Source organism: Temnothorax nylanderi, unplaced genomic scaffold (genome assembly GCF_030848795.1).
Source record: "Temnothorax nylanderi isolate EJ_2023f unplaced genomic scaffold, tnyl_v1.0 TNYL_tig0030_pilon, whole genome shotgun sequence".
NCBI lineage: Eukaryota > Metazoa > Arthropoda > Insecta > Hymenoptera > Formicidae > Temnothorax > Temnothorax nylanderi.
In genome coordinates, this window is record NW_027249092.1 from 156,631 (window position 1) to 182,344 (window position 25,714).

At 37.2% G+C, this 25,714-nt stretch overlaps 3 protein-coding genes and 1 long non-coding RNA gene across 13 annotated transcripts in view; 3 read left to right on the forward strand and 1 right to left on the reverse strand.

Moving 5' to 3' along the window:
• The first annotated feature begins 35 nt into the window (after positions 1 to 35).
• Positions 36 to 9,688, forward strand: LOC139770453 (ubiquitin carboxyl-terminal hydrolase 4). 5 transcript variants are annotated; one of them, XR_011717745.1, is made up of 14 exons: positions 36 to 292; positions 1,243 to 1,477; positions 1,670 to 1,869; positions 1,956 to 2,236; positions 2,322 to 2,589; positions 2,676 to 3,409; positions 3,761 to 4,033; positions 5,016 to 5,273; positions 5,883 to 6,191; positions 6,592 to 6,809; positions 6,944 to 7,060; positions 7,180 to 7,298; positions 7,634 to 7,952; positions 9,112 to 9,688. XR_011717745.1 is itself a non-coding variant. In XM_071702392.1 (13 exons), the coding sequence occupies exons 2-13, from the start codon at positions 1,269 to 1,271 to the stop codon at positions 7,804 to 7,806; spliced, it is 3,159 nt and encodes a 1,052-aa protein (XP_071558493.1). In that variant the 5' UTR covers positions 36 to 292; positions 1,243 to 1,268; the 3' UTR covers positions 7,807 to 8,606. The 5 variants fall into 5 exon arrangements, 4 of the variants coding, with proteins under 4 accessions (XP_071558493.1, XP_071558494.1, XP_071558495.1 ...); XM_071702392.1 differs by lacking the exon at positions 9,112 to 9,688 and having other exon boundaries at positions 7,634 to 8,606; XM_071702393.1 differs by lacking the exons at positions 36 to 292; positions 9,112 to 9,688 and adding an exon at positions 492 to 844 and having other exon boundaries at positions 7,634 to 8,606.
• The window catches only part of Fstl5 (follistatin-like 5), a 38,247-nt gene continuing 21,139 nt past the window's right edge, over positions 8,607 to 25,714 (reverse strand). For all 5 annotated transcript variants that reach the window (XM_071702399.1, XM_071702396.1, XM_071702398.1 and 2 more), the window contains 16 exons: positions 20,431 to 20,532; positions 19,027 to 19,156; positions 17,892 to 18,125; positions 16,620 to 16,804; positions 15,920 to 16,054; positions 15,588 to 15,720; positions 14,949 to 15,109; positions 14,452 to 14,575; positions 13,678 to 13,971; positions 13,320 to 13,441; positions 13,099 to 13,236; positions 12,818 to 13,033; positions 12,489 to 12,639; positions 12,182 to 12,382; positions 11,776 to 11,922; positions 8,607 to 11,306 (listed from right to left, as the gene is read on the reverse strand). In XM_071702399.1, coding sequence (XP_071558500.1) covers positions 11,077 to 11,306; positions 11,776 to 11,922; positions 12,182 to 12,382; positions 12,489 to 12,639; positions 12,818 to 13,033; positions 13,099 to 13,236; positions 13,320 to 13,441; positions 13,678 to 13,971; positions 14,452 to 14,575; positions 14,949 to 15,109; positions 15,588 to 15,720; positions 15,920 to 16,054; positions 16,620 to 16,804; positions 17,892 to 18,125; positions 19,027 to 19,156; positions 20,431 to 20,532 — 2,703 coding nt within the window. In that variant the 3' untranslated portion in view covers positions 8,607 to 11,076. The remainder of the gene's footprint in view (positions 11,307 to 11,775; positions 11,923 to 12,181; positions 12,383 to 12,488; positions 12,640 to 12,817; positions 13,034 to 13,098; positions 13,237 to 13,319; positions 13,442 to 13,677; positions 13,972 to 14,451; positions 14,576 to 14,948; positions 15,110 to 15,587; positions 15,721 to 15,919; positions 16,055 to 16,619; positions 16,805 to 17,891; positions 18,126 to 19,026; positions 19,157 to 20,430; positions 20,533 to 25,714) is intronic.
• LOC139770472 (uncharacterized) lies at positions 18,754 to 20,437 on the forward strand. The gene is made up of 3 exons (XR_011717765.1): positions 18,754 to 18,894; positions 19,035 to 19,200; positions 19,613 to 20,437. It is a non-coding gene; the product is annotated as an uncharacterized lncRNA (long non-coding RNA).
• On the forward strand, positions 22,241 to 25,471 carry LOC139770451 (hemolymph lipopolysaccharide-binding protein-like). Of its 2 annotated transcripts, none has more exons than XM_071702387.1 (3): positions 22,241 to 22,745; positions 23,179 to 23,715; positions 23,906 to 25,471. In XM_071702387.1, exons 2-3 carry the CDS (start codon positions 23,245 to 23,247, stop codon positions 24,200 to 24,202), a joined length of 768 nt encoding a protein of 255 aa, XP_071558488.1. In that variant the 5' UTR covers positions 22,241 to 22,745; positions 23,179 to 23,244; the 3' UTR covers positions 24,203 to 25,471. The 2 variants fall into 2 exon arrangements, with proteins under 2 accessions (XP_071558488.1, XP_071558487.1); XM_071702386.1 differs by having other exon boundaries at positions 22,244 to 22,745; positions 23,101 to 23,715.

A 25,714-nucleotide genomic window follows, 5' to 3' on the forward strand; every position in this document is an offset into this window, starting at 1 on the left:
GACACCCGACCGATACCGTTTGTCGTCAAGCGGGGCCGCCATGATCGTCCCGGCAGTGTTGTGCGGTGTTGTGTAGACTCGCGCTGGCGCGATTCCCCCCGATTCCCCGGCCCCGGCCAGCGCAGCGTGACGAAAACACGTTCAAACACGTCCATTTCCCGAGGCGCCGTAGACGGATTCGCATCCCGCGCGCATCTACCGATCACGCTCACGCTGTTCCGGCCAGTTCCGGCTGTTCGCTGCAATGGCGGTGTAGACGTTCTCGGGGCGCGGGGCTCGCTTATCTCACGGTGTAAGTAGCCCGATCCCGGATCCCGTTGTGATTTTCGCTATCTCGCGGTACCCGAGGACGAACCCATCGACGTGACGAACGGACGAACGTGAGAGATGCAGCGGTCCAGCGGCACGACGCGCGACGGCGCGGCGCGGCGCGGCGCGCTCGCCTCGCGACACGTTCATCGTTCATCGCTCGCGCTCTATCGCCCGACCGTACTTTCGAGAACCCGCTCACTTCCATATTGAACGTGTCCGTCGGTTTCGCGCGCGTATCACGTTCGCCCGTGCGTGAAAAGAATCCACACGTTGCTGCGATAATCGTCGTTCGCCGTGCACGCGACGCGGGCACGTACGCGACGCGATGCGCCTCGCGTTATCGCGCGAAATCGGGGCGTATCAGGTTAGGACGATAGAGCGACTTGAGTCACCGAGGCACAGCGCACAGCGTGTTTGCGGATTTTTTGTCCGCTCCTTCGTGGCCTTCCCGCTTCCCGCTTCCCGCGCGAGGACACGGAGAGAAACGAATCCGACACGATCTGCGAGATCGATGCGGATGTATCTCGTGATCGTAAGCTACGATGTAGCGGTGTGCTCCGATTGAAATTGCGGTATTCGTATCTTGGTCGCTATTCGCTCAACGTGCGCGGACCGTTAGAATGCTAATATCGCTAATCTCTCCCGCTTTGTACAACTGTAGTCGATGTTTTGTTACGTCTTTGTCTTTCTTTTAGAAACGTTAGTCATCGAAATTGATTAATACAATGAAATCTATGAAAAATAAAATACTACATATATATGTGTATGTGTATAAATATATATATATATATATATATATATATATATATATCTATCTATCTATACTAATATATATATATATATATATATATATATATGTATGAAATGATGAAAAAAAGAATAAAGTTACTGATAAATAATTAAAATTCAGGATTGTAATTCTTGTTTTAGACTGCATTGTGTGGCTTGTTATCTGAATGGACAATAAGGTGGATGTCACAGAGGCTGAAAATATTTCAATGATTGGAACATCTGGAATTTTTCACTTGCCTGACGTACCAGAGATATCGGAGGCATTAGAATCTACTGGTCTTAGCCCCTTGACTTCTTCCTTAGATCAGGCTCTCACGCTGCAAGAAGATAAAGCTCTTTCGTCCGAAGTTAATATGGGCATTGAAGATACATGGTAAAGATATTTTTTCTATAATTTGTCTAATTGTACAATGTCTTTGTTACGAAGTACACAAGTACATAAACTATTGGGTACATTTATTGATATTCATGTGACTGTAGATATTTCGCGCATCAATAAGAATCACTTGATTTAACGGGGGCTGCCCGTGCGTTGCCTGTTACTAATTTTCTTCAACTTTCTCAGGACTGAAGCGAACAGTTCAACATCAGATTATGCGATTCCTCTTCCTCCACCACCTGGATTAAATGATTTCACGGATATCGGTGCCGATCCTATTGATTCTGGAACTGGCATAGAACATGGTCCGTTTCTGCCACCTGGCACACCCGCGCTTAATAATATCTTTGCAGAGGCTGGAGATTCCCACGATGACTCGCCAATGGGTGAGTGTATGTAACGTAATGTCCGGAATGTAAAATCAATGACGATGCATGATATATTTTTATCCTTTGTCTATAAATACTTTCAGAGGTAGTTGTTCTGCCTGCAGGCGTGTGCGGACTTCGTAACTTGGGTAATACCTGTTTTATGGCAGCTGGATTGCAGTGTTTGACCGCGACTCCTCCTGTTCTACGACATTTCTTGGATTTACAGCAGCGAGGAGAGAAACTCCCTCCACCTGGATCGTTAATGGCACACTTTAGTGTACTCCTTGAAAAAATGTGGTCTGGCAGATACAGTGTACTCAGACCAACAGAATTCAAACAAACTTTAGGTGCTTACCATTCACAATTCAAGGATTATAGACAGGTAAGGGTGTAATTGTTAATATATTTCATCAGTTATTTGTTAATTATTGTTCTATATAAGTTTGTGTATCATATATGTTTAACAGCATGATTGTCAAGAATTTCTGGCGCTTTTGTTGGATTCCCTCCACGAACAAATGAATATGGCCAAGTGTGCCAAGAATAGTCAAGTTCCACTATCTACGACCACTGCCAATTCTTTTAATTCTATTGAAAACTCAAATGGAAAGACCCTTTCCCCTGTCACTGCCACGGCTAACTCCAATTGTAATTCAGATCTTTTGGAAATGTACGAGTGTTTGTCACCGGAATGTCCAAATAGCCCCAACGTGACTATGGCTGGTTCACCAAGAGGTAGGAAATTTATACAATGTAAAATATTACATCTCTCAGATGTTGTCTCTTAGATTTTGAAATGTCATTTTTCGATATTTTGTAAGAGTTCGATTCATCGATTGGAGAGCTCGATAGTATCACGAATTCACCGAGAGATTCACCGTTAAATGGCGAAGATGACGAGGAGACGTTAGATTCGGATGAAACTATCGAGGCGAGATCGAATACTTTTATTCACAACAAGGTGAACGAGGACGGTGCAAATGAAGTTACTCCGACGCGATCCTTGAGATTAGACACTTTAATTGAATTATCGAAAAGCGTGCCTCAATATGGCAGTTTATACGACATTCACAAAGAGGCGAAGACGAGTAATGCCAATTTCTTAGTAACGCAACAAGAGTGTAATAATGAAATTCATTACGACTCGCAGAAGTTTCCTAAGGACAATGTCCGCAGGATGCCGTTGGACAATTCAAATCTCATGGAGAATCATGACTTTGATAATAAGAGCGTTAGTATCAAACGCATAAAGGAAGTGAATGTCCAGAAGGTCAACGGTAGTCTCGACCCTGCGTCGACCGGATCTGACATCGAGTACGATAGCGGTCTGGAAAAGTGTAACGTGAAACGCATGAGACTAGACGATCAGGAGAAAAATCACAAGCATGAGGGTCTTAGCAGTGAAAGTACCCAATGCTCGCGGATTCCGCAGAATTATGGAAACGGCGCTATCGCCGCGCAGGATGAGCTCGAAGCGGATAAACACTGGGCGAAGCACTTGCGATCAAATAGAAGTATTATTGTTGACACTTTTCAAGGCCAATTCAAGAGTACGGTAAGAACTTTGCTAATGATATTTTACCTATGTGGAGATTATACGTTGGAGTTGATACCACAAATCATCGGTATTTACTGTAAAAATCTCCCATATTAAATCACAGTAGATTTTCCATCTTGCCTTAAAAAATATAAGAGGCAGGTTTCATGCTACTTTTACAATTTACAACTTTCTACATAAAAAAAATATATTTTTTTATAAACGAAATTTTTAAAATTAACCGGTATCTTTTCAACCATCAATTTTTTGTTTAATTTAGAATAAATTTTTCTTTAGTTGTAATTTGAGATAGTATTTGGAAACATTGTTGCAATGCCACTGAATATTTATGATTTAAATATGTTGCAGGTCGTGTGTTCAGTTTGTAACCACGTTTCTGTTACATATGAACCTTTTATGTATTTATCGGTACCGCTACCTCACGCTATGGAGAGGCAGTTGAATGTCACTTATATTCCTGCGAACGGTGAACAACCTATGAGATGTGTTATTTCCTTAAATAAGCAGTCTCGAATTGGGAAATTGAAAGAGGAGTTATTAAAAACGCTTGGCAAGGAAGATATTTCGGTGACGAATATTGCACTCGCGGAGGTGTTAGAGAATCATATAGCGAAAATTCTGGTGGGTACGAACAAATATGTTTGTTTTCTTATTGAAATCTGAACTTGTTTTAATGATTTTTTTTGTATTAATAATCTTTGCTAGTGATTATTTGCTTGATAAATAATTGAACAAAAATGTGTCATACAAATTACATTACTAACGATAAATTGACCAGTAGTTTGTTTAATAGTAATGTAATTTAATAGTATGTAGATATAAAAGTCTTTAGTAGTGACGCTATTTTATAAGAATTTAGCATTATCGATAACCTTTAAAAAATATGATTTTAAACTATATAAAGATTGATTTGCACGCGTGTTTAAAGAAATCTAAATAAAGATAGTCAAGACAGTACAGCTATAAATAGGCTTGCATTGTTACAAGCTAACAGTCAACACTTGTATATGTTGGTTGAAGAGTATAAGGGTGGAAACATTCCTCCAATGTTTACGACACTATGGGATATACTGTATCATAGGCAGGACGTCTGTGTTTACCGGCTCGTATTGGTCTGTGACTATCCTTATTTAAATTATAATTCTGGTAAGAAGGAATAAATATAATCTAGGTATTAATTATCGCTTCGCACAATCGAGAGCTTTATACAAATCAAGAGATAATACGCTGTTAGGAAATAATTGGAGAGTTAAGAAGGTGGTATGTCGATTAGGATCGATTATCGCCGATACTACTCTCCTAAAGAAATTCTGTGGAAGAACATTCTCGTAACGTGAAAATATAGTTACGGGGCTACATTTCATCGTACAGGCTCACTACAATTCTTCTCTTTGTTCTCTATTTGTATCTCTTTCTTTTCTCCTATCTCTCTTTTTTTTTTGTAATTTCACCAAAGCTGCCGGTCTCTTACCGTTGTTGCTTTTTGACTATATTATTTTCCCCTTGCACCGTAGGTTTCGGGAATTACTTGCTTGCTGTAGCTTATCGTACTTAGGCGGAAACATCACTCTGTTGGATTCTACATCAAGGTTTTAAATTTAAGGACGACAATACACTCTTGAGACACGTCAATGATACGAATCGATCGATATACGCCTTTGAACTCACGGAACCTCCCGATGCGTACACTTCATTGTCTGATGGCGGAGGGGACCGCCCAACGGAGATGGATTCTTGCCAAAGATGTACAGTCACAGGCGAGGAAGTGCCGTGCATGATATGTCTTGAGGAATTGGACGGCGATTTGAAGAGGCACAGCGGAAACAGCTGTAACTTCATCATGTGCGATCCGTGCATCGAGGTGAGAGTTTATCATGTTGTTCAAGTGTAATGAAAGAAAATATGTTTTAATAACAATTTTCTGCCTTTATTATCAAATTAGAGTTAAATACTTATATTTTATCGATATTTTTTCTATCTATTCTATATTTGATTGTAATTGTGATCATCCCAATGATGATGAAAGACGGCAGTGTCAATCTAGTGGGAGGGGTGCACAAACGAGACATTCATTGTCATTATTTTCACCTCGGGAAGGTCTGAGATAAGATTGTTAAACGTTCTAGCCGGACGGCATCGTAATGATGCGTACGAGAACCAGAAAGAGCTTTGCGTTCTCCAAAATGCCAGGGACGCTTTTTTTTAAAGCAGAGGCGACTGGAAACGTGAAGATGGAATCTCGTATAATCCGCTTTTTCAGTATAATCCACAAGCCTGGTAGTCATACCTGGAACTCAATTCAGACTAATCTGATGCTGCCGTTAAACCTGAGGGTGTTATCTTATTATTATCGATCAAATTTTTGCTTTGTTTTGTTTTAACAGAAAACAAAGCTTTCGTTATCGTACAAAATTGTCGCGCAAATTGAAACCATTTCAAGCAAAGCCCAAGCTTTTGTATTATTTCACAGAATTATTTCAAAAATCAAACGGAGCCCCAAATGTGTCCGATGTGTTCCACGTACATGACAGCCTCGTCGTTTACGAAGATAGACCAAACTGGTCGACCTAGGCCCACTGTACGTATCCTGAACGTACCTTTGGTGTTGAGGCACGATACGACGAACGAGACGACGAATAACCGCAAAGGTACAAAGCTTTTCGGTTATCCGCACCTGATACGACTCCCGTCAAGAGTAAATGCACGGGATTTATATGATATCATCAAGAAGAATGTGCCACATGAAGGACACTACACGATTCATTTCGTCGATGGCCAGGTGAGATATTCTTATTAGATTTAAGCTGTGGTCTACTTGATGCTACAAATGTTTTAAAGCGTTCTTCTCTTCTTTCTTTATTAAAAGGAAGGAGAAGAACGTTTCAAAGCATTTGTAGCGTAAAGTGGATAAAATCACCGCAGTCGTGATATAGCTTCTTGCAGCAAAGTCATACTAATTTGAAAAGAAAAATTATTTGCATCATGTAGATGATTTATTTGTCGCAATAACCGAAACAATTAAATTTTATAAAATGTAAAAAATATATCTTGTCAAAGAAATAATTACACAGTTTCAAATACAAAATAATATAGCTGTTGATACATTCAAATAGTTTAACATAAGTCTGAATTATTAAATATATATTGCCATATTAATTTACAAAAAAATTGTTTTGCAGGGTCACCATTGTTCACGATGTATGTATACGGCGCATTGTACAGGATGTAGTGTGCCTGAGACGGGAATGGTAGCGCTACAGAACGGTGATACGCTTGCGGTTCGTTATACCGAATATGTTCCTAAGATTCTGCATCCTGTCGATCATGTTAGCGTCAGCAAGCAACGGCCGCACCATCCACTGTCTCTTTATGATTGCCTTCAAGCATTTAGTCAAAGGTATTGATCTTTATGAGTTGCTTATTAATTAAGGCATTTTTGAGTAAAATGAATATGTCAATTGCCTTACACTGTGTTAATTTAATTGCTGATATATCACCGATGTTTTATATAATTTTAATACTTTTTTTTAGCGAAACTTTAGACGAACATAATCCTTGGTTTTGTCCGAAATGTGGATGTAATCAATGTGCCACGAAAACGTTGACGGTACATCGATATCCCAAGTTCCTCATCGTATATCTTAAACGGTATGTAATATTTATTGTATATCAAAATGTGAAAATGCTCCACGTAAGCTCTACAGATCGATGGCTATTACAAATGTTTTACTATCATGGATAACTCACGCATTATTTCGGATCTATAGATTTGTGTTTTACGAATGCGCGAGTATGAAGCTAGACGACAAGGTCACATTCCCTTTGGTGGGTCTGAGTGTAGGACGCCACCTTTATGATCTCTATGCCTGCGTATGCCACTTTGGAGGTACGTAAGCTTATCAAAACTTTAAAAGTGATAAATCTCTTTTTGTTGCATCATTTCAGAAAGGATTTTATTATAAGAATGTTGGAAACAGAGTATTGACATACATCTTTAAATAGATATAAATAGAGATTATTGTAGTTATTCATATGGGAGTAGCAATACGGCGAAAAAAGTTTTTAAATATTTTTTAAATAACTAGTATACTTTTATCTTAAAAAAAAAAAATCTTTTCGATATCTTCGATCGTCTAAAATTAAATATTATTCGTCCAAAAATAATTGGAACGTTCAGGTACCTAAAATTGAATGCTTTATTACATGTCAAATGAATTTCAGGCGTGTCCGCGGGCCATTATACGGCGTATGCGAAGAATCCTCGCACAGACGTGTGGTATTATTATAATGACGAGATTACGAGTAGGCAGAAGCCACAAGATGAGGATTTTAGCAATGCATACATATTGTTTTATAGTCGACAAGGGACCAACTTGAAACCGTGCAATATATAACAAGTGGTGTATTTATCTTGGTAGCCGATTGAGACCAAGTCGAGCAGTCAAAGGAACAAAGAAAGAACAGAGCTGGTGGTAAAAGGATGGAGTGTGACAAAAGGGGGATTGATATTTGCGTTCTTCCATGTGTACACATCGCGAAGGTTTATTCGCATACTTTATACGTTTGCAACTTTTCCTTTATCTATTTTGTTGCGCTTCTGTCTTCTCTCCCCCTGCGCATCCATCTCCCTTTCTGCTGTCTCTGCTAGGGTTATTTTATCTTTTAAAAGTGCAATGGAAGGCGTACTTCCATACACGCGCCGATTTGCGCTCAATTATGTGAAATATCGATAGCTGTCGCCGTGTGCGTTTCTTTCGTGACTTGTTATGCGATGATTTTTCGGATGTCCTCGCAATCAGTACTTTGCCGGTGGCGTTTTACGTTAGCGCAACTTGGGCCTGACCTATTTCGCGAATACTGAGAGAACTGAGCATATTTGTACTGCATATATTGTAAACGTATGTCGAATTTGTACAGTAGACCGTTAAATGTAGAACTCGAGAATTCTAAACACGTAATTTATTAGTGAATAAAGGTGGACGTGTCATACTTGAAATCAAACTTGAATCACCACTCACCAAAGGCGGGATGTCACGCTTCGCCATGCTTTCTTCTTTATCTGAGCAGAGGAGCGGGAGAATATACGCTTATCAATAACAAAATGTTGCGCTTATCCGATATTCCTTCGTTATCCAAGTGAGAGATCAAGAGGATTGTAAAGCGAAACAGAATATACACATTTTATGAAACGCAATCACGTTCATGGGTTATTTATTAAATTAGTTATATATGTATATTGCAATTTTATTACAAGACACTAATCGCAGTTCAACACGCGCTCGCATTAGCACAGCATCGGTGTAATACTGATGTTTCACGTTACATTTTTCGAATTGCTATAAAGTATAAATTGTTATAACACGCTACATTGTAACTTGATGACGCGTATGCGCACCTAGAATCGGTTCCCAAACATTTCTGTTTGTCGAATGTTGTAAAACCGACTCGAAGTTTCTCGATACTTTCTGTAGTATAAATATAAAAGAATGCTATCGCCATCGAGCGATTTCCTCCGAATCGTACAGTTCTGGCCTTTTTAATCTCTTGTAGCAAATTCGTTTGGATGCACTAAGCGCATACGTAAGCATCACGAAATTTTGCCAAAATACATATGAAATATTCAGAAATGATAAAAATATAAGTTTTTATTTAGTGTATTCTGCCAATTTTCCTAATATACTTTTATTCGTAAATTTTAGGACACTGTGTATTGGTACCTCGACATTACGACAGTGATATCTGGTGTTAACTACGAAAACTGTAGCGACTAATATTCTGTAATTCGACAATTGATAATACAGAGTAATTCAAGGGTCGGCAGAGGAATCCAATTTCTTCCAAATCGGTAATGTAGAGCATATCAGTATATATATAATTAACTTCTAATAGAGTTAAGAAAAAATGTTGCTACTGCAGCAACTAAAGCTACAAAACAAGCAATTTGTTGTCAAGTTTTTCTTTTGAAACTTTGATTCATAAATGATATGAGAATGTCTTCGAATCCTTCGACCATAAAAATTTATACACTTTCACGGCATATTATGCGCAGTAATACATTCAACTGAATTCGATATTTTCTTGTAGGGTAGGTGTATCAGCAAATAATCTTGTAGCATTAAATAACCACATCATATTTCGTTATTTTGTAGTTATATATAAAGTATATGTAGTCTAGATATTTGTTTTTAACTGAGAACGTGAGTTAATATGAATCATTGTGTACAGTTATATAATAATTATTATACAGTTATGGATTAAAGCAGTTATTTACTCTAACAGTTTATCCCTCTTCTCGTTATTAATCTCAAATAGTCATTTTTTAAATGCTATGTTGTTAATACTCGAAATTCTAAACTTGAAACTGTTTTATACGATACCTAAGAGGAACTAAGAACAATGAAACAATTTGTACTTGTAGGAAAAAAGTACACCTTTAAATTATTTATAATAGAATATTTCATCTCTCTTAAACGGCCATTCTCACTGGTGCATCTGCCCCACTCAACATACGCACTTGATGCTACAATTAATAGTAGCTTTGTTTACACTTCGATCTTCATATTACATAACATTATGTATAGCTTAATATTACTCTGTTCTTCTATTATGGCCGTTTCTTCGTCGTTTATGTTTTTCATCGTTATTCTCATCCACTCGATGTTACAACTCTTCATCTTCTCTAGATAAACATTCTCAACATGGATGTATCGTGTCCAGATGTATTAAAAATTGAAATTGGTACAATTTGAATTTTCATTTTTTCAATTACTATATCTACTTCACATCAATTGTCGTTTTTTAATCATCGCATGGTGATAATTTTCAAGTGTCTGTGACATTTAAATCTGATTTGATCTGAAATACATTAGTTTAAATTCTTTGCACTATGACTGCCTGCCGACCAAAGATATAACAATGATATAATTTGTAAACAATATTTGACAGTTTGGCAGTTGACATTTGATATGTATCGGTAACAATTTACAATTCACATTTAATTTTTATTATTACAATTCCAAAAGTGTGACACTGTTGTCCGAATACTGAAATTCTTTTCACATGGATAATAATATGACAGTTTTATTAAATGATTTCACATTATTTTGGCAATATGTATATAATAATACTTTAAAAGATATTAATAAAAATGTCTATGTAACAATTATAAACTTCTGTTCTTCGAAATTAGAGATTGGTTTGAAGAGACTAACTTATTTTATCGTCTTCCTTAATTTTATATTTTATCTTTTATTTTAATTAATATTTTACTAATACACAATATTAAATAATTTAATCTGATTGATACAGATTATATAATTAATATAGATTTAAATACAATTTAAAGTAATTAATTTGACATATTACAGTTATCTACCATTGACACTATAACTTTGCCATTATTTCGGACATTTCTTTGAGATAGCATTGCTGGTTTTTTGTCCAGTTATGGTGCAGTCATAATGCAAAAATATTTAAACGTGAGGCATTTATTTTAAAAACTATCTAGGGAAGATGAAAGCATTTATCGCACAGTTTATTTCTCTATAATATGTTAGCTTTAATTCCACCTAAAGTTTTTCGGTATATTGGCTTTGGTACCCACTCGGATCTCTATGATCAATTTATATACGTCTCGTATTGTCGTCGTCACGAAGCTACATTAATTAACGCAACGAAACAGTGAACCAAACAATCGCGCCGGGATGTATAAGGCCACCAATCTCGCAATTCACCGTACGGGTCTCCCCGTTGAGAACAAAGAGCGCCTGGTTGGAGGGGCTTACCATATATCGACCAAATATACCGCTTTGTATTATCGGTCTGTTCGGATTACCCCATTTGGTGAGATGTGGTGGTGTTGCCTTCCCCACGCCTGTTATCATTTCCACTTTTCCTGGAAAGACGAAGTTAGTTAGTTAGTTTGCTTCACATTTGAGACGATCATCCTGCAAAGAGTTTAAGGAGAAGATATAATAAAATTAAAGAAAATTTCGTTTAAAATATACATATATGTAAAGTATTTTTTGGAGTAAACGAGCGAAATTTTAATAAGAGAAATATGTTTTAGGCCCAGTTTCACAAGTGTCGGTTAACTTTTAATCTTAGATTATCTCATTCTTCGTCTCTTTCTAAGGGGGACGTTAGAAGGAGACGAAGAGTGAGTTAATCTAAGATTAAAAGTTAACCGACACTTGTGAAACTGGGCCTTAGCCAATTTGAAATAGACATTTTAATCTGAAATTTAGATTATTTAGATGATGTTGGATATGATGTTAATTGATTTCATTGTTCGCGAAAAATGAAAGGAATTAGTGGATTATGAAATCTTTTTCTTATAATGAGAATAAAAAGGATTATCTCACCAGTAGTTAAATCTAGAAAGAGGATATCTTCTTTGTCTGTCGATGAAGCGTATATGTCGTAACTATGTGTCGTTTGCGATGGATAGAAGGCAATGTCGCTGATATTTAAGGTTGTTTTCACATCAAAAGCGAATTTTAGTCCGCTTGCTGGAAAAATGTATACAATATTATACATACATTATTCATATATTTATTATACATACATACATTACTCATGCAAATTGAACAATTTTTCGATCACCATATTGGAATTATTATTTTAAAATAAAAAAATATTTGTTTTAAAATTTAATAAATCAGAAAAAAATCCGATAAATATATTATCTTTAATATTACATTAGTGTATTTAAAAGTATCTAATTTTATGTTATTATAATAAAAATGCAAAAAAAGCGAAGTATATTACGTAATATCTCCTGCACCACGAGAGTGACACCGGTGTTTTGTTTGTCGAGAGTAACCAGATATCTGGAATCGGGAGAAATCGCTGGTTTTCCCAGGATGCTCGGTTTATGAGCGAGAACGCTGTCAGTAAGGTAATCTAATAGTATTTGACCGGTAGGTCGACCAGTGATCGGCTCTTCGCACTCCAATATCACAAAACCGTCTGGAAATAGAATCTCATTGCGTTCAAGCTGAAGGAGCGAACAGAATCCGAGTGAGGCGAAACAAAAATTAAAGAAATATCAATACAATGAGAAATATATATTTACAAAGATCGGAAAATTCCATGCTTGTTGGCACGCAGTTGTAGCTGGCCAAGTTCACGGTACGAGTATATCTCATGTTGACCAGATCAAGCTTGTACATCCCATGCTGATTCGTATGAGTCACGTAACCATATTTGAATATGTGTTTTATATCCTAAGAAATAAAAGTCTTTGTAATATAGATAATGTAACTATGTTAGACATACAATGTTTTGCAATAACCGATAATATAATCTAAGTCAATTAAATAATACATATTGATGAAAGGATTTATTTGCGATTTTAAGTCTGCATAGTTTCGCAATATCGAAAGACGAAGATGATAAACGTACTCGCTGCTGTGGAATATACAGGCCTCTCACGAGATCGAATTGCGCATCGATAGGCTCTGGTCGCATAGTATGGTGTTTTTTTCGCTGGGCAGCTTCCTTGATTATTTGCACGGTCTTGATGCCGACGTCCATTTCGCTCCTCCAGTTTAACACCCAGACGTAGTCGAGGTTTCGTACATACCACAGATCTACCGGGTTTTTGTCCGTAGCCACTACCTGAAAAATTACATTGAAATTATTCGATGGTATTCTGAATGGTTTCAATGAAAGAGAAAACGTACATCGATTATCATCATCTGCACTTCGCTGATCACAAGCACGCGGTTCTTATCCGGTTGACTAACGTATACATATCTATCAGCAACGTTTATGGCACGTCCCCAAGAACAGGGAACATTTTTAGGCCCGCAGACGTATTCCTAAAAACGTGTAAAGCATACGATGATAAAAATATCGAGAGAGTGGTATAAAAAGAAAAAGGGGTAATATATTGATTTCGTACCTGAGTACCAGGTATGATGTCCGTGGAATGAATCTCGTGCAACGAATGACACGTAGATGGCTCATATACTAAAATACCCCACTCGTGAAAAGATAAGAATCTGCGTTCTTCATCCACCGCAACTACATGCAAAATTTTCATATTAATTATAAAGAGACGAGACGATAAGATAGTAAATAAAAATATGATAGTACCTATATAAAGTTACAATTAATTAATAATAAAAAATTATTAGCAAATATTGATGCGAATACTAGTACTCTTCTACTAAATTAAATAATATTTCCTTCATTAAATATATCTCTAATGGGTTAATGTTACAAGTTTTCATTAGAGCAAGAGGTTGCCCTTTACTTACTCGGTGTAGGCTGCTCCTGAATCACTAAACTGCTAATGTCTCTCGTTAGTCCCCCAGCGCTGGTCGCTTCACACATGTAAGCCCCGGTGTCGGCATAATCGACCTTCCTAATTAGCAATTTGGTACCGTTCCCGATCACTTCGTACTTGTCTGGCTGATCCTCGCTTAGGGGTTTGTCGTTCTTCAACCATCGTACACGCGGGAGAGGCTCACCTATCACGTGGCACTTCATCTTCGCCGTTCCCTTTGGCCGCTTGGATTGGAACTGTGGTGTCACCCTGACTTCGGGTACGGCTGAGGGAGATGCCACTCTCGATTATTTTTAACATCAATTATTTTCTTTAATTGATTGATAGCATTTTATTATACTTCAAGATTACATTTTCTCCAAATTTATAATAGATTTGATAATGACTGAAGAAAATATATTTTTATGATATATATGTCTGTAAAAATTATTTGTTTTTTAATCATTTTTAGCTTAAACATTATTTCTCAACATTTTTGTTAAGAATAGATTGAATTTAAATTTCTTCAACAATTTATAGATAAAAGGGATGGTCCTGGTAAGTGTAGAATATCTCGGTACACATAATTATTATTATGTATTATATAAATTGAAATTTTGCTTACATTTTGATAGATAAAGTAAATTAATTGTACAATCTATGTATAAGTGAAAAATTTTTCGTTTCCAAGCAGAATCAAGACTTGTCTAATGCGCCTCCAAATATCTCTATCTAAAATTTATATTATTCCATTTAAAAGACTTACTGTATATGGTGAGCATGTGAGTTTGTACCACGTCCTGGTTCCTGAGAGCGTGGCACGTGTAATTACCAGCATGTTCCAACTGCACGTTTGTCAGATAGAGACTGCCATCGTTGAGAACGCGAATCTGTAAAGTGTGCATTCGCGTTACCATAATTCTCTCGTAATATGCCTCTTTCATTTAGAATGAAAATTATATCAGTCCGTCAGACCATTAAATTAATTTTTTAAAATATCGCTCATTCAATAGCGATAAGAAATCTTGATTTTAATTTCCATTTTGAAGGATATAATGAAATGTAAAAGAAAACAAATATTTTTCAACAAGATATTTTTCACTTTCTCTTTATTTATTTTGATAAAGAGAAAGTGATGAAGAAATATATATATATATATATATATTTTTTACATGTTATTTCAATAGCAACGCGGTGTATAGACGGTGTTACAGAGCTAACGGTGATGGATAGAGATCGAATTATTTCGTTCGAATAGAATACCTCCGGCTCACTGAGGGTTTCCACGTCTGTGCCATAACGGCGCCAGACCAAAGGCGGGGGTGGTGTTCCGGTGACGTCGCACTTAATCTCAACGTTGTCCCCGACTCGCGCGGATATGTGATTCACTTCGAGGGATTTATCCAACGATACCACCGATACACCTGCACAGATCAGAACCGCCCCCGCGTATTACGTGTACGTTATTATATTTCGGCCAAATTGAATGGACGATCGTTCGCTGTACAAACTTTGCATAATAATTCCTCCGCGGTCGTTTATATATGCGCGATGGCACTGTGCCGGTCACGTGTGCGGTCTGACAATTTACGGTGAAGCCATTGTCTATGGACAATGCGTTCTGCATTGAGACCATTATAACATAGATTACCATAAGAAAAGTGTCCGTAAATGGTTAATCACTGCGTTAAATTACACTAATCGCGGCGATAAGATTACAAAATTGTTTAATAGTGATGTAAAAGGACAATTTTCGAAAATTTGCTTTAAATAAAAGAAATTTATTTAAAGGATTAAATTAATTTGAATACATTCTAATACTAACATAAATATTTGTCTTTGTCTTCGACTTGCAAAAGATAAATCTCTCGTGATAAATGATAAATCGCAAATGATACTTACTATAAAGCTTGCTGAAGGCCGTGTAGAACTCGTTAACGTTTAATCTGCCGTCACCATCGGTGTCATCGTAGCTGATCATGTGGCTCAAATTGCATCCCGCGGATAGCTCCTCCATGTTTTCTTCCTTAGCGATCTAAATGTTCGAGAGAGAGCTCATAAGCGCGTTATTCGCGGGACGGTCGCGCAATGGAAAAATCGTGTTACCGCCATTAAAATAACGGCCATCAAATAAATCTCATCGCAAGTACTACTCTTTCAGCTTAGTTAAGCTCCGGAGAAAACGCTAATGAAGAAACACTATACAAAGAATAGTATATTTAATGTTAAATCACCTGTAAGAGCTCCTCCCGTTCCAAATTACCATCATTGTTTCTGTCGTAGTGAGAAAACATGATGCTGACCAAGTATTCCTTGCTGTGATTATCCTCGGCCATTAATCTGGCGTGGCTATACAGGAGTAAGTTGTCCTACGACGGACAAATAGAATAAAAAAGATAAAATAGTATATAATCTGATTACGTGTTAATAATCTTTTTAATAAAGTTGGTCAAAATGTTACTGCGAGAAAAATCATAAAATATTCAAGGAAGATATTTTTAATCGACGCGGTGCTTTTATATATTTAATTTTTCTGCACTTGTACGCAAAGAAATCTCGATACCAGCTGAATTTATACACATATATGTAAGCTAAATGAACCATATAGTTTAAATCTATAAACTACAAGAATCTCGTCTTACCTTAAAAATATTTATAAATTATTTTAATTTACATATTTAAAAATTATCATTATTCGATAAAAGAAAGATTGAGTATTATTCGCGTATCATATAGCTTAATAAAAAATTCAAACCCGTTTCTGTTTCATATGCCCTAGTAACTTCTTTATTGAAGCTATATCCGAATACAGGCAGGGAATATTAATGATAAATAAAGTTATCTATTCGCAACTCAAAAGAAGATATCCTCGTTAAACTTTCCCGCGTCTTAAATCGGAAATTGTTACATTGGGGAACAAAATCGATAACATACTTTCATAATCTCGTATTCCTGCGCCGAACACTCCTCGATAACGTGACCGTTCTTTCGTGGGATCGATTTGCTCGCCGGATGATGCTTTATTTTATTCTTAGACTTAGCGTACTTAGCGATATTCTTGCTTTTGGAGGAGGCATGGTACGCGAAGAAATCCTTCCGTGCCTGCGCGCTGTAATTACCTGGAAATGATGGAACATTCCATCATAAACTTCGAGTTTCCATGTAACGACATTTCTTTTTTTTTTTTTTTTTTTTCTTATCGTTACAACTCTTAACAAACCAGGCTGCTGCGCGGCTGCCATAAATTAATAGAAAACTTCCAAGTTATTATTGAGTTCATAATGAAACCAAAGTTTTGTGAGCCCGCTAAAGATCATGGTTTCTTTTCTTCGAGTAGAGTAAACAATGAATTAAAGTTGAAAGTATCGGCAAAAAGATTTGGATAATCTTTATTTAATATGTCTTATAAGATTTATAGGCTGTTGTACTTATAAATTTAATCTACTGATAGCTAATTAAAAAGTTATATATTAGTAGATTACATTAAAAAATCGAATTTATTACATTATATATATATATATATATATATATTGTCTCACGTATAACATATAAAGTTTCTGATAATAAGATTTCAATTGTATTAATAATTTACGAGTAAAACCTAAAAGTAGCTATAATGGTATATTAATTGATTTATTATTATTATATTCATTTGCCATTAAGCTTGGTTTCTGATAACTCTTGTTAAGTAATTAAGTAAAGTCAAATCCAATCATTAATTAAGTTAAATAGATAGATAATTAAAATTAAATATAGATAGAGTTCAGTGTACGCCGCGGGGTCGATAAACTCCGGCGCGTTCTTCCATTTTACTAGAATCTAAAATACAAGAATTGATTTCAAGCCGGTAGGAAATCTCGTTTTACCTCTCAGAATTACCATCGCTAATATTAAGCGGAAATTTAAAAAGATACAGATTTTTATATCCGACAAAAGACAATTGGGTATTCAAAATGACCAGTGGTTCTTTAATGCCGAGGTCAGAAAGCATAGGTATACGAGAACGGAGCAAATTCTTTTCTTGTCCGAGTCTGCTTATATTCACCAAGTTCTCTCTCGTCGGAGTTAAAATCGGAAATACTCAACAATGTACGGTACAAATGCCATTGTCCTCCGTTTTCAGAGAGATATTTCCTTCATGCATACCGCAACTTTTCTGTGCTACGTATATAAAATAGAGACGTATTGTGTCCAGCACGTGCTCACCATTGCCGAGGCATCTGGAGAGCCTTCGCGTGGTCAACGGCGTGCCGGCGTTGCAGGCCGCGCGGTGCATCTCGCAGTGATTGACGTATACCCTGCCATTGCTCGCACAGACCGGTCGATGCCTCCGCGCGCATCTACGAACGCAGACGCACGCGGCGACGATCTCCTCGCCGTCCGCGGAGACCTGGCACTCTCTTCCCGCGCCGCAATACTTCACCAGGCATGGATCGTCGTCTGAAAGAGGGAAAAATATTCGCGTCTTCGCTAACGCCGCCCTCCCTCGCCGCGAGATACTCATCCCCGCCGAAGATATGTCGCATATATAGGGATCGCAACCCCTGGATATACGGTCGGCGCGGCGCGCAAATGTTTCCCGTCAGCCGTATGTTACAAACATGCGCGATTGATGACGGGATCTTATATATGTACGAAAACGGAATACCTCGCGCCCCGCGAATATACGCGTCCATTCACGACAAAATTGCCGATCATCCTCAGTAATGCGACCGTTCTATCTTGTTGCAATAAATCACTCTGCGCGACCGCAACCCCGTTAGATCGCAACCTTAGAATACTGCCAAATCATTTCGGGATTCGGGATATTTCTCCCGCTTTTCCAATATTCTCTTTTCGCTTCACGTTATGATTTGCTTTGCAAGCGGTATTATATTCTGAAGATGTAATTTGATAAAATATAAAGTGAAAAGTTAACATTAAAAAAATATCTACGAAATTGTATTTCTGTTCTAAAAAGAAAGGTATACTGCAAAAGTGCAAACGATACGTTATATAAAAGTTCTTCCGCCACGTTTCGATCGTATTGCTATATCGTGCGACTCTTCTTTTATTCGCGTTGCGAGTTGCGAGTTGCGAGCGTTTCTCACAATTTCGTAGCTATGTGCGCGTTTTTTTACGTCATTGCGATCTTGCTGATTGCAGGATTGGTGCTTTACGCAATTTTGGCGGCGTACGGGCTGGTTTAATGACGACACGAGGTAAACGTGTACGTACGATTTCGGCGAATTGTGACCGGAGAGATAACACACAGTTTAATTAAACTTCCCGAACGGTGCACACCCGACGTACGAATTACTAATTGACATTTATGTAGACGGGGGATTTAACGGTTACGCACTCTTGTAGACGTGCCGGTTCTCCGAGGTTGCGGATCCGTCATCCGTCGAGGTTGGCGTAGTGGATGGAGGATTCCCGGTGTCCGGTGACACGCCATTGTTGTCCACCGTAAAATAACGATGTCTCGAGCGCTGGAAATATAACGAATATCCACCCATCAGAGATATTACGTCGAGTAAGTCGCGTAATGTATAAAAGATTTCGTTAGAATAACATAGAGACGAGATAACTTTTTTAAAGACGTAATCTCGTGGAACTGGGAAGCCGAGGAATCTCGAGTCGAGATTGTCTTTGGCAAGTCGCGCTACATTCTTTATGGCCCGTGAAGAGTTCAAAATATTCAAAGCATCTCGTGAATTATTCGTCCTCGACGATTCGGTTCGCTTCAAGTCGCCGGAAGTCGACCCCCACGGCCCCACGCGCGAGGAAACGAGCGGGCGGTTACGCGGCCTCGCCGCGCGCCGCGCCGGTTTCCGAATCGAGTCACGGTCGGAGTTATGCTCTTCGACCCCGCCGAGTGCACTGACGGTCGATTTCCCTCAGGTAAATACAGCGCAATGTCAATGAACACAGATAAATGTACACAGATACCGGGGAATGCGGATTACGGATCACTATCGGGTGATGAGAGTTACGCGAGAAGTCCGTTCCTTGGAGCGAAGCCAAGGAAGATCTGCCGTAAGGAGGATACTCCTCGTCTAACGGTCATCAGCTTTCAGACGAAGGTTTATACGAGTAATAATGTTCGCGAGCGAGAGAAAGAGAGGGAATAAACGGCGAGAGAGAGGATACAGCGAAGACGTGAGGGATTTGTATAATCGGGCGATAAGTTGTGTCGCGACTTGGAATTGAAACGAGCGCTGGAAAGCTTTCCGGAGGAAGCCTAATTTCAGTCATTAATCTTCCGTCTGAAGATCTCGTTTATATGTGAATTTATCTCAGATGTGATGTTTGAACGTAGCATCAATTATTCATTTTTTGAGAGATTTGCCTCGTTCGCTGCACCTTTAGTTAAAGAGAAGGTTATCAAAAATCGATTATAAGGAAGGCAAGAAAATTAATTAAAACTAATTACAGCAATTATGTCCAATTTAAGTTTGAAGACTTGGACGCGAAAAAGTCTTATTAATCATTCGATTGCTGAATTGGTTTCTGATGAATCGCTCAATTCCTCAATCTTTTTATCAAGACTAGCTTAATTAAGATAATTTTAAAATGATCCTTATTTTAAAAAAATCTGTTTTAGAGAAATAAATATATCATATACAATACACAAGATAAATATCTTATAATTTTATTTCAGAAATCATTTCGTTTAGTAAATATAACAATAAGGCAACGAAATAATTTTGCGGTTTGATGAAGATACATAATATTAATGTCAATAAATGTGTACAGTGCTTACCTTGTAACGAAGTATATCAGAACCGAACGCAGGAGCAATATAGGTCGAGACGATCGAAAGCAACAGGAGATAGAAAGTTACGAGGCAGGGCTTTAGTCGCATCTGAAAAATATATCAAAAATTATATCAGATCGCTGTCAGGTTCATTCTTTCATATTGTTTGCTTTATTGTTACGGTTTCTTGGAGCAAATAACGAAGAGATATCCTATGTGAACGTAAATTGATAAGGGTACGAAAGATAATTGAATACGATATGGATTATTGAACCACATCGACCGTTCTTTTTCGACAAAAGACAGAGATAAAATCCATTTCGATTGATTAACAAGGAAAATAAAAATATTTTTATCTTATCTCGTTGCACATGTAAATATAATAATTAATCTTGCATATCTATTGGTGCTAAATGATGCTGTAGTTATTATATATAAATTAAATGTTAAACAAATTTATATGTAAATAATGTTAGTAAATTAGATTTTTTTAGTCTCTATTAATAAAATGTTATATATATATATACACGTTTTTGTATTATAATAAAAAATAACTTATTTTTACAAATAAATAGAAGGTATTATGGCATCATAACTGCATTTCTAAATTCTATTTATTTCACCACACTGAAGAAGATCCAAACCACGTGACCGTTTGTACATTAAGATTATTACTTTCTAATATTGTAAATTTCGCTTGACCACCGGCGCTGGCTTTCATTTGCCTTCTATTTATTTGTATTGTATTTTTGGAGAGCTTTAACCTTGTATATACAACTTATTTTTGTTTTTTTACTCTTCAGATTTTCTATGCAAATATATGTAAGTATGTACCTTTCCATCAAATTTGAATTTCAGATTAATATATTTAAAAAATTATAAAACAAAAGAAAAGTACAAAGTGTTGTTTTGTTTGTATACATACAACCAAATATTTTTGTTTCTTTATAGACAGGGCAAATTTAATACTGTGCCATAGTGGCACATTGTTCCGTCTGTCCGGAATCCAATCCCATTTAATACCGCGAGGAAGTTTACTTTTTCCAATTATCTAACCGTTTGTAATTTATGTTCTTATAATCCACTGAGGCCATCAGCTCTTCCGATATATATGTCGCGAAAAGAAAGGGGGAGAGGAGAGAAATCACTGCGATTCTGCATGCCTGGAAATTTACAGTGCTATATTCCGGAGACGTTTACACGGTAGAGGTTGGCCCATCTTAAATCTTCCGATTAACTTCGAGCGCGTGGCCTGGTCTATATTTTATACGCGGCACTAGGAAATTTATCATTAAGAATAGCACTTGTGTACGAATTGCAAGATATCGTATGCAAGCGCATACGATTTTTATCGATATGCGAAAATACATTGATCGCGATGCAAAACGTGATTGGCATGACGTTGAAAATACTACTGTAATATCCGGGAGATATTTTTTGTTATCATAAAACCATAAAATATCTTTAAAAAGACTTAGCCCTAAAAAATTCACAAAAATTTTAATACTAACAAAAATTGTCGCATATTAATATGCTATTTTCATATGTTGAATTAGTTTTATGTCATAAAGCATTAAATGAAATATAATATATTTCTATATAATGATATTTTTTAATGAGAAACAGGATGAGGAGGCGGAGAATGTTTTATCACTTGCTCGCAGAGATCAGTGGTTCTCTTAAGAAAAATACATGATAATTTTAAATAATCACGTATAAATATGTATCAGATTTATAATATTTAAAATATTTTTCTCTTTCTTTGTCGAAAACAGTTAGTAAAAGAGAAAAAAATGAAGAAGGAAACATATAGATTTACACTTTTTTCTAGTAGTCAATTTATTCTAATTTTTAATGACTTTATCAAATCATCTTGTAGCACTTAATTAATTTCCTTATTAAGAATATTGTCTTTGTCAAAAAATATTCGCCAAGGAAACATGGATTCTTCTCAACCGTTCCAAGTGTTCGATTTAGTTTGATCTTACAAACAGATGTAAAGCAGAAGGCCGTCGTTTGCGAACCACTGCTGTCGGTCCTTGAACGATTGCTGATGATAGAACACTGCAGTCTTTTTGGATGGGTCATTTAGCCTGCTTTGGTATGTCGAGCAGATGGATTGGGACGTAGGGGCGTATAATACAAGCAGGCCTCAGTTCTTCTTTGATCCCGGCTTGCTACGCATGGGTTTCTTCGTGCAGTTCAAGAACGAGTCAAGAACGAACACACTAGCCAGATAAATCAGAAATTTAAAGTGGTCCTTCGATTTTCTTTCAGATTCTGAGATTTTTTTGTGAATATTGTGTAATTCTTCAAACAAGGTATTAACATCCTTACATAATAACTCTTTTAATATATATATTTTCTTGTTTATCATGCTATGTCATAAGACCCATAACATTGTGGTATAATTTTAATCATTATTCTCTCTCTCTCTCTCTCTCTCTCTCTCTCTCTCTCTCTCTCTCATATCATTTTTATTATCATCAAATAGTTTTGACATTTTTCTTTCATCATATTAAAAATAAACGTCTATTTTCTCGATAATCAATGATTGCTTGAAGAAGCATGTAACATCAATTTTAAAACGGCGTTGAATGTAATTTGCCTTGAAGTAATTCGTATACTTCCTGTTATTATTAATTATAAATTCTTCTCATTATTAAATGCAAATAGTTTCCAACACTTCTTCGTCTTCATCAAAGGGAATCTCTATTTCGTCAGAGAGACTCTCCAAACTTGACGATTGTTCAGCCGCAGATCTCTCGGTGGAGTACTTTGTAAGGCTAATCTTCGAAGAGCGACGAATTTACGAGACGAATGATGGTGTATTTCTTACTCGTCGGTTGCATCGCGCTGCTTGGCGTTGACGAGGAGTCGTTTGTCTCGGCTGCACCGTCGAGTGGATACGGCTCCCTCGAACAGACAACCTCCGCGAATCTGAACGAGGGCGCACAGGACGCGGCCGCGAGCATCAATAATCCGGAATCCGGCTGCCCGTGCTTGACATCGGTCAATAGCTCGACGATCCCCGGACAATCGGACTGGATGACGCAACAGAGCCGGCAGCATCTCGAGCAGTTCTACTCTCAGAACGTGATGTTGCACGGCATGATGTGCTCGTGCAATGTGGCCATGCGCGGCGCTCCGATGAGAGACGATTATCATTACACAGTAGGCATCGGCGCGCACAAGTTGCACACGAGGGCCGCCACGTGGAACGACGCGAGGAAGTTCTGTAACGAGGAGGGTGGCCACCTCGCCATCGTTAATTCTATTGCCGAGGAGCACGTGAGTCACTAATTCTATCGCTGAGTATTATTGTGATTATGTAATACACAACAATTCATCCTTACGATTTTAATTTTCTTCGAACAAATATATTTAGGAAAATGTCACAATGAATAATTATTATAAAGACATAATTATATCGGCCTAATTAATGTTGCGCGCCGTGTAATCTGTCTCGATCTTCCTTCAGATACTGTTGGATATATTTAATCGCTCCGGACCGATCAAGGGTGCGGTATATCCGAACGAGGCCTTCTTAGGTATACACGACCTTTATGCGGAAGGCGAATGGGTCACCGTGTTGGGCGATTCGTTGGCGAAAACCGGTTATACCAGGTGGAGCGATAAGTGGGGCGGGCAACCCGACAACGGAGGAGGCAAACAGCACTGTGGTGCCCTAATGAAAGAGGGTGGCATGGACGACGTCGCGTGCGACGTCCCATTTCCATTCCTCTGTGAACTTCCGCTGATGCGAGTTTTACAATGAGGAAAAAGCGATGGCTCGGCGCGCCTGTAAAAATTAAGCATCGCGTAAGGTTTATGTGCTCTTATATGCAACATCTTAATGTGCTCGCGTAATAGTGACGGCATTCTGCAATCATCAGCCATGTAAAGAGCATTCTTATGTCGAATATATACAAAGCTACCTTCTTTTTGTAACATATAAATCTCGCTGTTCTCTCTGTCATTTTCTACGATAGGTCACCCATCAATAAAATGTCCTGGCTTACGTAAATATATCTTGTAGGAATATAATATCTTTCTGGTTTTCCTAGATTTATAAAAAAGTGATCTTTTTTTTCCTATATGTGTGGCCTTTACACTGATACAAGTACAAAAAAACAGACGGACTTGTTGATTACTTGGTCGTATTATCAATGTTAAAATTAGCGATTCTAATTAGTTGTTTGTTTCTAGACAGTACACTTGTATTTCTGAAGTTTAGACATTGCAAGTTTCCGCGTTGTGATACAACGGTACTATTACGCGTTGAGTTATGTTGCACGAGTTTACAGTAGGGTGAGAATTTTGAGTTACAGTACTACCGCAACAATTCGTAAATAATATTTAAAAATCAACATGTCAGTTTGTTGTATCTTTTTGTTAAATCGAATCGGATGTTTTTGTCCGAATCTCGTTTTTTACGAGAGCTTCAACCTCGCATGTTGCAGTCAAAGTATAACTTACGAACCTCCACGATGTATGTTTATAGGAAATATAGCGTGTGCGCGCGCGCGGGGTACGTTTCGGAGAATAAAGAATTTATAGAAGCATCGATGGAGAGTAGAGCAATGCAAGCCACGATGTAAGTTGGTATTTACGGTGCAGCAGTATAATTTGTGGTTTTTGATTTTGCTGAATCCTCACTAAATAGCGTCTGAAATTGAGAAGCGCGCGGAGAGAATGAAGACGGAGCTAATTCCATAATATTATGTCTGTGCTGAAAATTACAGTTATAGAGAAACCAGACGTCGAATAATATATGTATAGTGGATGATAATTACTATCTCCCTATTAAATACACTCTATTAAGATATTATATGTGAGTAATTATATGCTGAAATTATTATAGATATGTGTATGTGTTATTATCCGTTGTATATTATATATCTTGTATGTCTTTATAGTGTCCCATTTAGTTGCCTGGGAATTGCCACACGTAAATCGACGTTCCTTATTCCTTAATCTTATATGTTTAGATAATTTTTTATAAAATTTTGTACAGATATAAAATAAAAGGTATACATTAAATAAAGCACGTCTAACTCTTTTGTACACTATATCTTAATTTTGAGAATTCAACAAAAATGACATTTTATTATTTTATTATTTTTATTATTTTATTCATAAATAACTTTTATAAATTTATAAAAAATAGTGTTTAAGCATTACATAATTATAATTATACTTTATTGTTCATTTCTAAAGACAGTCCATTTCATAAAAAATGGATTTCTCTCATTAAATAAAGGTTAATTAAGATTAAGCCGGTAACTTT

Bases quoted from the DNA above. Each gene is read 5' to 3' on its own strand.
- LOC139770453 (XM_071702392.1), top strand. From the start codon at position 1,269: ATGGACAATAAGGTGGATGTCACAGAGGCTGAAAATATTTCAATGATT. The intron at 2,237-2,321 runs GTAAGGGTGTAA...TATGTTTAACAG, and splicing joins AATTCAAGGATTATAGACAG to CATGATTGTCAAGAATTTCT. The intron at 5,274-5,882 runs GTGAGAGTTTAT...ATTATTTCACAG, and splicing joins TGTGCGATCCGTGCATCGAG to AATTATTTCAAAAATCAAAC.
- LOC139770451 (XM_071702387.1), top strand. From the start codon at position 23,245: ATGATGGTGTATTTCTTACTCGTCGGTTGCATCGCGCTGCTTGGCGTT. The intron at 23,716-23,905 runs GTGAGTCACTAA...ATCTTCCTTCAG, and splicing joins ATTCTATTGCCGAGGAGCAC to ATACTGTTGGATATATTTAA.